Genomic DNA, 13,465 nt, shown 5'->3' with positions numbered 1-13,465 from the left:
CTAGTGTAAAACTAGAAATTCTGTTGCGCCCAATCTGGTTTATCATGCTTCTTGTACAAATTGCTCTCATAATTCTACTTAAAACGATTCAAATTGGATGTGCTGCCAAGGGTATTAAGGATTTTTCTTTTGCCTTCAAGTTCCAATTTTTATCCAGTATTGCTGCAGATTGTTGTGATGGGAGTGATGAGTTGATGGTAGCATCCATTGTCCCAATACATGTGTCATGGGTGGAAATGTAGAATACAGATCTGATCCAATCTCTAGTGGGGCAAAAAAGACAAAGGATGGAGTGAAGTTAGAGGAGTTAGTTTATAACCTTACTGGTAACTTTTTCATCCTAGAGAGTTTTCACATTACTTTTTAAACCTATATATAAGTAAATATGTCTTTAAATTGTCTGATTTCAGCACTGAAGGTGGCTATTATTCTTCAACTGGTTCTGGTTATTTTTGTTGTCATTCTCTGGTGTTTTCATTGCCGTAAGAGATATAGAAGGAGGTATTACCGTTGAACAGATGTTGTCCTTATTGTTTGCCTATTTTAAACCCCAGGTAAAATTCTAAAATACTTTTGCTCCGTTTTCCATTTCTTATTTTTTTTGCCCGATTTTAATTATTGTTTCCTATTCTTCCATATGAGCTGATGTCAGGACTCATTTCATAAATTGGGAACTTCATGACACAATTTTCAAGGCAAGCAAAAAGGGGGAACATAAAGAAAGAAAAGAAGAAAAGAAGCTGATCAAAAAATCTAAGATATTATTAGAATTTAGATATTTGGGCAACATGTAGAAAACCTAATTTGATGGGTTATGACATTAAGATATGAAATGAATAACCTCGCCAATTATGCTATTCAATTGGATTAAACATCCCAATGTCATTGAGGTCCTAGAGTTAAATTGAGGAACATATGTTAATAGTTTTGTTTTCCATTACACTTCTCTTTGATCATCATTCATGACCCCCTTATCTCCAACTGCTGTCATTTTTTGTGTATCTTTTTTATTTTCTTTTTTACTGTAAACTTTTATCTGCAAAGGATGGTATGAGAGAGAAGTTATTTATTGACTTTGTATATGCTAATTGTGTTGTCATTTTACCATTTAAAGGTGTCATTGTGCATGACATGATGGGGAAAAAGTGATATTTTATGAATGCACACAGCTGCATCTTCTACCCTTTTTTCTCTCATCACATTATGTTCACTCTGTGTATGCCATACTTATCCTTGTAAGTTGCATCCCTTTACCTCTTGATAAACAAAATCATCTCTGTAGGTTCTTTTTTTGTTTTGCCCCAAGTTGCATCTGTACTACATTGGTCTGCCAAGATGGTGATCAAAGCAGCCAAGCTCTGCAGTGATATTCTCCTTCACTTTTGTCCTTACTTAAAACAATGCCCTTCGCTTTTCTGGGTTCCTTTATTACAAAGGCTTGATCAAGCTGTTACAGCTGAATTAGAAGCCAAAAACTATGGGAAAAAATGACTGACTTCATTTCCCTTGAGTCCTGCTGAACTGCTTGTCCTTATTCATTTTGTTCTTGATTTCCTCCTAAAATAATAGTGCAAATTTCTTTAAAAAATCTTGCAATCTTCTGTACCTCAACCTCATGATAAGGCATCAATAGCCTATTCCTGTATTTTTTCTTACACTCTCCAAAGATCCCATCTCTTTCACTCTGGTCTTGCCATACTTTAAAGGACTCAAGTTTTGGTTGCCTTTCAGTTCCTCAAAAGAAAACCCATGTTTTCTCCTCTCATCTGCTTGGCTGGACTGTTAACGTCAGTCCCATTTGATTTTGTTAGAGCTCTGCTCTAAAGTAACTAATAGAACCAAGCTTTCAATGCAAAGAGAAATAAATGAGGGAAATTCTGAGGTTTTTGATATTAATGCATATGAACTGAATCAGTGTTACAAGAGAAACTCACTGATTCTAGCCAAAACCCTATTCCCAACAACTGAAATTACAAACTAAATGGAAGAACACAGCAACAAGAAAAGGTCTCTCACTGGTGTTCGAGAGACCAGCACTCTCCTCACTTCTGTCTAACTTCTCTAAAACATCCTTGAGTGCCAACAAAAATAATACAGCCAAATAAAGCAAGCAAAAAGGTGACTTCAATATCGAGACTAAATCTAAGCCACCCTACTAAAACATCATGGCATAATCCTTCTTTTCTGGACCCTCAGGATATTAATCCTAACCCAATGGGTATTTCCTTTCTACACCCAACTGCCCCCTTGATCTCCTCTTATAAGTCTGACCATATCTCACGGTCACATCATTTCCTGCCTCTAAGAGTCTCACCTTGTCCTCAAGGGGAAAATCTGGAAATTGGAGAGAAATGGTGTCAGCTGTCTCCCATGAATTCTCAAACTCGGGTAAATCTCTCCATTTCACTAAAACCTCCAGCTGGCCTGTCATAAGTTTCCGAACCTTGCATATGTCTTGAGGCTGTACCTGTAGCTCCAATTCTGCAGAAAGTGCTGGTGGTATAGTAGGAGTGACAATAGCTGAACAAACTGATTTTTTGAGTTGAGAAATGTGAAAGACTGGGTGAATGCGAGCTGTGGAAGGAAGTTCCAGCTTGTATGCGACCTGTCCAATCTGCTCTATGATCTTGAAGGGGCCATAGAAACGAGGGCTGAGTTTCTCATTAAGTCTTTTGGCTAAAGATTTCAGCTTGTAGGGTCTGATTTTGACATAGACTAAATCTCCAACGTCCAGCTATATCTCTCGCCTATGTTTGTCAGCTTGCTTCTTCATTCTTTCTTGCGCCACAGTGAGGTTTTCCTTTAAAATGGCAATAATGGAATTCCGGGACTGAATCTGTTCATTGACAGCTTCAATGCCTGACGGTTCCCCATTCAGCTTAAAAAAAGTAGGAGGGTCCCGTCCGTACACCGCCTTAAAGGGTGTCATTCCAGCAGCCCCATGATGAGTTGTGTTGTACCAATACTCAGCCCAAGGTAACCATTGCGCCCATTGGGTTGGTTTCTCACTGGTGAAACAACGCAGGTAAGTTTTTAAGCTCCTGTTCAAGACTTCGGTTTGGCCATCAGATTCCGGGTGGTAAGCAGAGCTAAGACAAAGCTGAGTGCCTGCTTGCTTAAATAATTCCTTCCAAAACTGACTTACAAACACCCTATCCCTATCTGACACAATTGTTTTTGGAAACCCATGCAATTTAACAATGTCATTAATGAATCTTTCAGCAACTTCTTTTGCTGTAAATGGGTGGGTCAAAGCCAAGAAGTGGGCATATTTTGTCAACCTATCAACAACAACAAGTATGACGTCATGTCTTTTGGATTTTGGAAGTCCTGTAATGAAATCCATGCTAATATCTTCCCAAATTTGTTGAGGAATCGGCAAGGGTTGTAACAGCCCAGCTGGAGTTAATGCTTGATATTTGTTCTTTTGGCACACGTCGCACTGTGACACATATTGTTGGATATCTTTTTTCATGCCTTCCCAATATACAACAGTAGAAAGCCTCTTGTAAGTGCGCAAATAACCCGAATGGCCTCCGGTTGGTGAATCATGAAATTCCTTCATGAGCAATTGAATTCTGGTAGACTTCTTTGGTAGCATCAATCGTCCTTTATAGTGTAGACAACCCTTCACAAGGCTGTATCCCTCCAAATTTCCTTGCTTGGTAATGACTTTTTGCAGTATATCATTTAACTTAGGATCAGCATGTACTTCTTTCTCCCATTCTTCAAGGTCACCTTGCTGCCATAAAGAAAAACCATGTATCTCCAGATTTTCTTCTTTCCTTGAAAGTGCATCCGCTGCACGATTTTCCTTGCCCGGTTTGTAAGCTATTTCAAACTTGAACCCTATTAATTTAGTGATCCAGTGCTGTTGACTTTCTTCTACAATTCTCTGTTCCAGCAGAAACTTCAAAGCTTTCTGATCTGTCCGGATGACAAATTTCTCCCCCCATAAGTAGTGTCGCCATTTCTTGACCGCCATAACAATTGCCATAAGTTCCCTCTCATAAATGGAACATTGTTGAGCACGGTTAGAGAGCTTTTGGCTGAAATATGCCACTGGACGGCCATTCTGCATCAGCACTGCTCCTATTCCAGACCCGGAAGCGTCTGTTTCCAACTCAAACGGGATGGAAAAATCAGGCAAAGCTAGTACTGGGAGAGAAGTCATGGCTGTCTTGAGACTTTGGAAGGCTTCTTCAGCTTTTGGGGTCCATTTAAAGGCATCTTTCTTAAGTAAATCGGTGAGAGGACTAGCGATTTTTCCATAATTCTTGACAAATCTTCTATAATACCCTGTCAACCCTAGGAACCCTCTTAAGGATTTCACATTCTTGGGTTTAGGCCACTGCACCATACTCTCAATTTTGCTGGGATCCGCTTGCACTCCCTCCTTGGAAATGATATGCCCAAGATATTCAATTTTTGGTTGGGCGAAAGTGCACTTCTTAAGGTTGATCACTAGCTGGTTCTCTTTCAGGATAGACAAAACAGCTTTCAAATGTTTCAAGTGAGATGTTAAATCATGGCTATAAATAAGTATGTCATCAAAAAATACAAGCACAAATTTCCGAAGATGCTCTCGGAATATCTCATTCATTAAAGATTGGAATGTGGAAGGAGCATTGGTTAAACCAAAGGGCATTACCTTGAATTCATAATGTCCCTCGTGGGTTCTAAATGCTGTTTTATGTTCATCTCCAGCCATGATTCTGATCTGATGGTATCCGGACTTCAAATCCAGCTTGGTGAAGATGGCGGCTCCTTTTAACTCATGTAACAACTCATCTATAGCCGGTATGGGAAACTTGTCAGGCACCGTGATTTTGTTCAAGGCTCTATAGTCCACACAGAATCTCCAGCTTCCATCTTTTTTCTTAACCAACAAAACTGGACTTGAATAAGGACTTTGACTGGGCTGAATGATACCTGCTCTCAACATATCTTTCACCATCTTCTCAATTTCATTTTTTTGAACATGAGGGTACCGATACGGCCGTATGTTAGGAGGTTGTTCGCCTGGTTTGGTTGCTATTGCATGATCATGAGAACGAGTTGGTGGTAACCCTTCAAAAGGTCGACAAACTATAGAGAATTGGTCCAGGAGGTTCTGAATTTCAGGCGCCAATTTTATAGTTTCAGCTGTTGTTTCTTCATTATTCATCCCATTATATTCGATCATGTACCCCTCCCCTCTCTTCTATACGGATCGAATAAATGACTTAAGGAAAACCAAGGCCTTGGTTAGAGCGGGATCACCTTGTAAACACACCTTGTTTCCTTTCTTACCAATCTTCATGGTCAGTTGCCCCCAAGTTAACCTTCACTTCTCCTAAAGATTTTAACCATTCAACTCCTAGTACAACATCTACGCCACTGAGTAGAAAGGGGTAGAAATTTTGAATAATGTCCAGGCCTTGTACCTGTAACTTGAGGTCATTGCAGCGTTGCTTCCCTTTAATACTAAACCCATCCCCAACAGTGATAGAATAGACGGCAATGTCCTCCACTGGAATTTTTATTTTAGTGACTAATTCCTCAGCTATGAAGTTGTGGGTAGCCCCACTATCAATCAAAATCACAATCTCGGCTTTCTCTAGTCTCCCACGTACCTTCATAGTGCGATTCCCTCCAAACCCAACTATGGAGTTTAGTGATAACTCCATTCGAGTTTCATCTTCTTCGGCTTCTTCACTATCTTTAGTGCATATTGGTTCATGGCCTTCGATTCCCTTCTCGGGCTCTAGCTCCAGCAACATCACTTGCAGATTTTTATTTTTGCAGATGTGATTAGGTCCGAATTTATCTGCACATTTGAAACACAAACCAAGCTCTCGCCGACGAGTTAATTCCACGTCTGACAGTCGCTGGGTTCGTCCCCCTGGACGCGACGACGCTGTTCCTGTCGTGTTGCTCGCTACTTTTGAGTCTGCCGTTTTTGTCTTAGCCCGTTTCTGGAGTCCCGAGTGTATTGAAGAGGTGTGCATGCTTTTACTGGGCTCAGCCACATGAGTGATCCGTGTGAAAGGAGTTTGGGCTGATTCATTTTTAAGCCCACTTTGAAAACGCTGGCCTCGCAGAAACCGTGAGTCTTTGGCCTTCTCTATTACCTGATTCCTCTCATCCACCCTAATAGACATCTCCATAATTTCTCTAAGGGTACTGGCGGCCGTGAGCTTTAATTCAGCCCTTATCTCTGGTTTTAGTCCTACACGAAATGCTCCCCCCACACACGATTCTGATGCGTCTCCCACCATAGCTGATACGCGTTCGAACTCCTCCACATACTCGCGCACAGAACGCTCCTGTTTGACTGCAAACATCATCTCATATTCATCCCCAAGCTATGAGGGATGGAATCGACGCAGAAGTTCTTGCTTGAACTCTGACCATTCTCGGATAGGTGCTCGAGTTTCCACCCATTGATACCAGTTAAGAGCCTTACCTTCGAGGCACACGATGGCTGCTTCCAGTCTCTCCATTTCAGCCACAGCATTGATTCGAAAATACCTTTCCACTCTGAAAAGCCACCCAATAGGGTCTTCTCCATCAAATATTGGTAACTGCAGCTTCCTGTACTTCCCTACTTCTTTTCATGATCTCCGGTGCTTCCTGTAGTCTCTTCATGGCTGGGTTGATCTTGTTCAGGAGGTTGGTCTGCACTTTTCTGTTTCTCTGCTATTTGCTCTAATTTATCTTGCATCGTCTGCATCATCTCCTTCATCATGATCATTTCTTTCGATAGTCCTCCAACAGATTCTTTCAACTCTTGTACCTCGGAATTGGAGTACTGCACTCTTTCGGCCATCTCTCTTGCGCTTATTAGAAGGTCCGAGGATTGCACGGCTCTGATGCCAATTGTTAGAGCTCTGCTCTAAAGTAACTAATAGAACCAAGCTTTCAATGCAAAGAGAAATAAATGAGGGAAATTCTGAGGTTTTTGATATTAATGCATATGAACTGAATCAGTGTTACAAGAGAAACTCACTGATTCTAGCCAAAACCCTATTCCCAACAACTGAAATTACAAACTAAATGGAAGAACACAGCAACAAGAAAAGGTCTCTCACTGGTGTTCGAGAGACCAGCACTCTCCTCACTTCTGTCTAACTTCTCTAAAACATCCTTGAGTGCCAACAAAAATAATACAGCCAAATAAAGCAAGCAAAAAGGTGACTTCAATATCGAGACTAAATCTAAGCCACCCTACCAAAACATCATGGCATAATCCTTCTTTTCTGGACCCTCAGGATATTAATCCTAACCCAATGGGTATTTCCTTTCTACACCCAACTGCCCCCTTGATCTCCTCTTATAAGTCTGACCATATCTCACGGTCACATCAGATTTCTAATATTTTACTAGGGATGCAATCAATCTGACATCTTCTGGAGTGTGGAACGGGTAATTATCTATTGTCTACTATGATTACTTAGTGCTGTCCATCAGTTTGCGGAGGCTGCTATGTATTACTGTTGGAAATGATTTGGGCAGATTGGGAGTAAGACAGGGTTTGGCCAGCGGTTACCTGTGGAAAATAGCTTGTGCAGTGTAACGTATTTTTACAACACCTGGATCTTTGCTGTTATTTACAGAGCTGCCAATAAAATTCCTAAAGCTGAACAGGCTAACTACACATAGTAGAAACTGTGTTGTGAATAAGGTGTCATCATCCCTAAAATCACCCCCAAGGAGGACAAGCCTTTCTCTTTGAAGCTTGGAAGTGCAATACTAAGGTCGTGCCTTTGCAAAAGATTGAAGTTAGGTTTTGTTTAGTTTTTTTCGTGCGAGATAAGGCTTTTTCTTGTTGTTGTTGTTGTTTTATCATGTGAGAAAGACTTAGCATACGAGTGATGGAATTTATTCTTCACTGTCTGGTTAAAATTCTAATTTCTTTGTACAAGTGCCAAGAGAAATTTGGCAAGTTTATTGTTATAGCTGGAAAATGATAAAGGTTTTATGTATAGTACCACATTATGAGTTGCTGTCCTTGCAGAATAATTAGTTCGTGACTTCTATATGTTCAGTGAACTTTCTGATTATTATTTATTTCATTCTGTCCATCATAACTTCTAGTCTGCTTGATAAGCCTAGCCTACTTATTTTAATGGACTAATTGCGTTATTTTACTCTGCATTTCATCGGACACCTTATTATTTGACAGGGTAGCTTGGTAGCATGGCAATGCCACAAATGCCCCTTTTATCCATAGCATCACGCTTCATCTTAACGTAACCAGATTCACCCCACTCTTCACCCCAAGAATTCTTCACAAGCCAGTACTTCTGACCATCTTCTTTGCCATACCCGACTATTGTTACTCCGTGATTGAGGTCCTTTCTGCATGTGCCATTGAAGATACCTTTAGAATAAAGTTGAAAGTAATAGCTACCTGCATCAATTGCTACGGAGACAGGCTGATGAGCAGCTGCAGCTTTCAGTTTCTCCTCATTGTTGGCAGGAACATTTTCATGGCCACTTATATTTACAGCATGATGAGCAGCTTTGACTTTATCACAGGTACCGTCTGTCCCTTTATAAGGATAGTCTTTCTCAGTGGTGATCCCTCCATTCTTCTCGATGAAAGTAAATGCTTTGTCCATGTAGCCACCTAGGCAGCCTAGGTTCCCACCATTAAAATCACAGTCTACAAGTTCTTGCTCAGACAAAGACACCAACTTCCCTGTCTTTATTTGGTTGATGCCTTCTACAGCTGCCACTGCAGAGAATGCCCAACAACTTCCTGCATCAAAAGGTTTGTGCCATGATTTACTTCTCAGCTGGCTCCGAGATTCAAAACATACTCAAAAATAAATGAATGAATGAATGAATGAATGAAGTATTAGCAACCGAAATCAGCATTTGATAAATATCAGCAGACTACAAGGATCTCTTCATATATTTTGTTAAGGATCTCGGTTACTTTTGTTCATGCCTCCATGCTCTTATATATCTTATATGCTTGTTTCGTGTATTATGATATTCAAATATTTGGGGAATGCATGGTAATAGTGTACTTGTTTGTTCTTGGGTTCTTCTAAACCATGAACTTGTTTTTGCAAGAAACTTTACCGCATTGGCCTTGATCTTTGATGGGGGTGACTGCACCTCTCTTCCTCCAATCTATGCTTTCTGGCAACGCCCCATGCTTTTCATACCGGAATTGTGTCTGTAATTGCTGTGTAGGTCGAGAACCAAGATATTTACTTCTAAACTCGTCGTTTGTAATGTCAGCAAATCTGTTGTCTGTGAGCTTATAGGTGTAATTCTGGGCGTTGACGCACTCAATAAACCTGATATTGGCTTGGTAAATGCGAAAATGGGCTTCCCATTCTTCCTTATCCTCGTATTGTCGGCCATGTCGTTTCAGCCAACCTTCATACCTCTTCCTGACCACTTCTGTCTCAGTCTCGTCACTCTTGGAAGTGTTAGGACATACCCCTCTCGCTGCTGTTATCCATAAGTTGCAGAACAAAGTAAGAAGATAGAAGATAACAATGGGGGATGTTGTGGTTGTCTTCATGACTGGCTAATTATGCGGATGTAGTATGAGAGGGTATGTACATGATACGTGCATGAATATTTAATATATGCGGTAGCAGTATGCTGCGAGTTTTGCATTCTTTACACATCTTGCTGTTCTCATTCCTTTCGCACTCGAGAGTTTTAACAAGGCAAGACTGCATATTTCATCTTCTCCTCTGCGTGGCTAGAAAGATGCTTAGGTTGTAACTTGCTTATGGTTTTCTAACCCAAAAAAGATCAATATAGACAGAACCCGCACGTTTGAATGTCTGATTAGTATTTCCTTCTATCATTGTATATTCCAGAGTTGGTCAGTGCATCTCATATTTGGTTAAGCTGTAATGCGGACAACCTGAGGATTTTAGAATTCGTCAGTTAAATACAAAGATCGGAATGAATCAGTGTTATTTCTCCCCGAAACGAAATTGATTACCAGAAACGTCCCCTGTAAGCACTATCAACCCACTAGAACAATTTGGTTGAGTTGATGATCAAAAACTCATGAACAGCATATATTTATCTATATATATATATATATATATATTGTGTTACAACTTCTCCCAGAAGTCCAGGTCTAAGAGTTGCCGTCTGAGGTTGTTAACTTTCATCCAAAAGCCGTGGCAATGATAGTGACAAAATCAAATTTTCAATTTGGCCGTTTGGCGCAGAAGGGAATGATGAAGATTACGTGGGCATGTGAATATGTTTTGACTCTGTTCCCCTGAAAATGTCGAAAGCCCGTATATATTAAAACTAGCGAGTGCCTTGGTTTTCAAGCTAGCTATAACCAACAAGTAGCTTTAATACCAGCATGCGTCTCTTGTGCATCGCGGCCGCTATACATCAAATGACTGCCACCGTCATCCTCTACACCAAACAAGTTCAATATATGTAATTCTCTCCCAATAAAACTGATTGACAATCGGGCTTAGAATGTTTTTTTTTTTTTTAAGTAGTATATGTATAAACGTACTTTTTTATTATATTAGAAACTGGTCTGCATTAGATCTCGTCTTAGATCAGTATAAAAGTAAGCCCCAAAAAACGAAGAAAGAAGAAGAAGAAACAGAGAGGGGGGTGGAATTAGAGATTAACTGTAAGTTCTGGGTTCTAAAAACCACAATTATGAACCAAAACACATGTCCATTCTCCAAAGACTAATACTATTCAATTAATCATGTATGCAACAGATGATGAGTTAGATAATTAGCCAACCAGATCGCTTTAACATATTTAATGAACTTCAAGGCATTACATTTCGTGGGGATTCCCCTTGTTCAGGATTAGTTGGGATTCTTCATATTCTAACATGCTGAAGGCAAACACAACTCAATATGATTGTGCAATTTTGATTAATTTACCAGTTTCCGGGGGCACTTTTCGTCATCATTTTTCAAAAGAAAGAGGTCTGAATGTGTTGGCATGTTTTGAAATCATATGTAGCATGTAATTAAATACACTGGCAGCTGCCATAAGCTCAGATTCTACTTATGCTACAACTTAAGAAATTGCTTGACTAGACTAAAAATTAAATCCACTAAATTTGAAGCGAAAATATCTTGCAAAATTCAAAACATGCATGTGTCTCAGTAATGGTGAGAGTAGGAGAGAAGAGAAAGTAGGGCCCGGATGAGAAGAGTGGGAGCCCACAAACAGAGATGCCAAATGGTAATAAATAAATTAATAATGACAGTGATAGTCCATGAAGATGCCCTGTGCTGGCAGGCAATTGCTTGATTACAGATCAAGGAGAAAACATAAATAAATACGAACATGCATATCTACATATAGTATGTATGTAATAAATAGACGCTTTCCTGATCTGTAATCACGATTAGGGCCTTGTCAAGCTCTTTTGTGTATCAATTAAGAACTCGAAAAATTCCAATCCATGGAAGAAGATGCCTAGAAGCGCGCGCAGGAGAGAGAGAGAGAGAGAGAGAGGGCATATACCCTACATGTGGGAATGGTTTGGAGACAAAGGAAAGAAAGCGTAGAACTTGCAAACAAATCACATGGGAAGAGAGAGGAGGGCATTCTCTTTCACAGCTCATATCCATAAAAATTCTAATTATCTTTTGTTTTCATTCCATCTTTTGGTATCTTGAAAAACATGAGTATTATCAACACTTACTCGAACTAATTCAAACCCTCTATAAGACTATTATTATCAACAATGTACAAAATTTGAACTCGAGAACCAATTGAATCAAGCACCCGGATATTATCTTATTACTCTATCCATACTCTTGATGCTTTTTTAACTTAGTTTATTAATTATTAATTAGTAATTTATTAATGACTCACCCACCATGCATAACTACTCCTCCCAAAGTAATAATCAAATGTTCAACCACATGCATTATGCATACCCCGATCTTGTACTGTTCTCTCTCGTCTGAAGACCACTAATTACCCCTTAATTAGTTGGACCTAATTATTGCCAAACCTTAATTTGGTCCTAATTAATATGTTAAGAGAAAATAAACTTTAATTTAATCTGTGGCATAGGAGGTGAGGATTTCAGGTGCATCCAAAATTTAATTTTATTGCCATTAACCTAGAAAAGATGTCACTTGGATTTCTGCTACGATTTCTCCATATCCCCTTTATCTCACAAAGACGCACAATATGTTATAAATGATTTTTAAATAAAAAAAAGAACCTCTCTTGATTGTGACTCAAAGCTATGAGGAGATATAGGGGGGGAAAAAAAGGCAGAAACGGTTCTAAGTTCTTTAATGGTAGATGACCTGAACCCATTTATTTATTTAAGGCTAAAATACCAATCGTTTTCCATTAAAACAAAATTTCAATATTTATTATATTAAAGATATTTTGATTTTAAGTAAAATTAATGACGAATTTGGAAGAGATGAGTGGGTTCTTCTTTGGTTTTTCCTTTATTTTGAAAGCCAACGTATGTACTTATCCAGTACTTGAAATAGTCAGACAAGTAACTTATGGAATACAGGGAAACAAATTAGACGACCAATTCAAGTATCAAGAACATTTATAAAGTTAATGAGTAAATGATACAGTAAAGTATAATGCACGAAACACCTAAAAGATATTAGACGGATCAAATTATCTAAATATAAACTAAACTCATCTTGTAATTTGAAAAAGGGTAAGTGACAAAGAACCTTTTGTTTTTGTTTTTCTTTTTTTCTTGGGGGGGGTGTTTGGGAAAAAGACCTGAAATTAACTGGCCATAATGCCGCCATTCACATAAAAGGTGGAAATCATAAAAGCTCAGTTGGAATCATTTCCAGTGAAATATTTTCTTAGCTCAAATATTAAAAAAAATTAAATTTTAAGGAAGTTGTATATAACTCATTAATCTTTAAATATTAAAAATTAACTCTTCTAATTTTTGATGTTATTTTTCGAAACCCCTTGCTACTAATTAATTATGCTATGTTGGAATTTTTCACATTAAATTAAGAAAAGCCACACAGAAGCTTATACGTACGGGTGCACAGAGAATGGGCTAGCTATCGTCTCGTTGCTTGGTTCTTATGTAATGAGTACAAGACCAGCCAACCTAGCATAAAATATTAAACAAATTTAAAAATAAAATAATAAATAAAATTTATATACTCAATTATGTCCATCGAAAATATTCTCTTAAAAAAATATCATGTTCAAAAGTAATATTTTTAAAATTTTAAACACTCAATAACACACATTGTTCTGACATAATATTAAGTTTCAAAATCAAATTAAAATTTTAAATAAAAATAATATATTGACCTGTTAAAAGTTTTCATAATAACAACAACAACAATAATTTACTTTTAACAATAACAACAACAATAATTTATTAAGTATGATCTATGAAGGAAAAAAACAATTTCATAAAATGATAATACCAATAAAAATTTAAAATCACACACACACCCGAGGTCAGCAAGATCAGGTTGGACTAAACTCG

The 13,465-nt window shown here is 38.5% G+C and overlaps 1 protein-coding gene and 2 long non-coding RNA genes across 3 annotated transcripts; 2 read left to right on the top strand and 1 right to left on the bottom strand.

Moving 5' to 3' along the window:
- Positions 1–192: 192 nt before the first annotated feature.
- LOC129299642 (uncharacterized) lies at positions 193–678 on the top strand. Its single transcript, XR_008590608.1, has 3 exons — positions 193–326; positions 411–554; positions 653–678. It is a non-coding gene; the product is annotated as an uncharacterized LOC129299642 (long non-coding RNA).
- A 6,923-nt stretch (positions 679–7,601) lies between these two features.
- LOC129299641 (uncharacterized) lies at positions 7,602–9,632 on the top strand. Its single transcript, XR_008590607.1, has 2 exons — positions 7,602–7,739; positions 8,168–9,632. It is a non-coding gene; the product is annotated as an uncharacterized LOC129299641 (long non-coding RNA).
- Positions 7,733–9,536, bottom strand: LOC129299640 (ervatamin-C-like). Its single transcript, XM_054938106.1, has 2 exons — positions 9,076–9,536; positions 7,733–8,746 (listed from the first exon to the last, which is right to left on the bottom strand). Exons 1-2 carry the CDS (start codon positions 9,524–9,526, stop codon positions 8,157–8,159), a joined length of 1,041 nt encoding a protein of 346 aa, XP_054794081.1. The 5' UTR covers positions 9,527–9,536; the 3' UTR covers positions 7,733–8,156.
- Positions 9,633–13,465: the final 3,833 nt, after the last annotated feature.

Source organism: Prosopis cineraria, unplaced genomic scaffold (genome assembly GCF_029017545.1).
Source record: "Prosopis cineraria cultivar Desert tree isolate PC_DT_omini unplaced genomic scaffold, ASM2901754v1 PC1240, whole genome shotgun sequence".
NCBI lineage: Eukaryota > Viridiplantae > Streptophyta > Magnoliopsida > Fabales > Fabaceae > Prosopis > Prosopis cineraria.
Note: the sequence above shows the minus strand (reverse complement) of the source record. Positions and strands in the feature narration are given on the sequence as shown.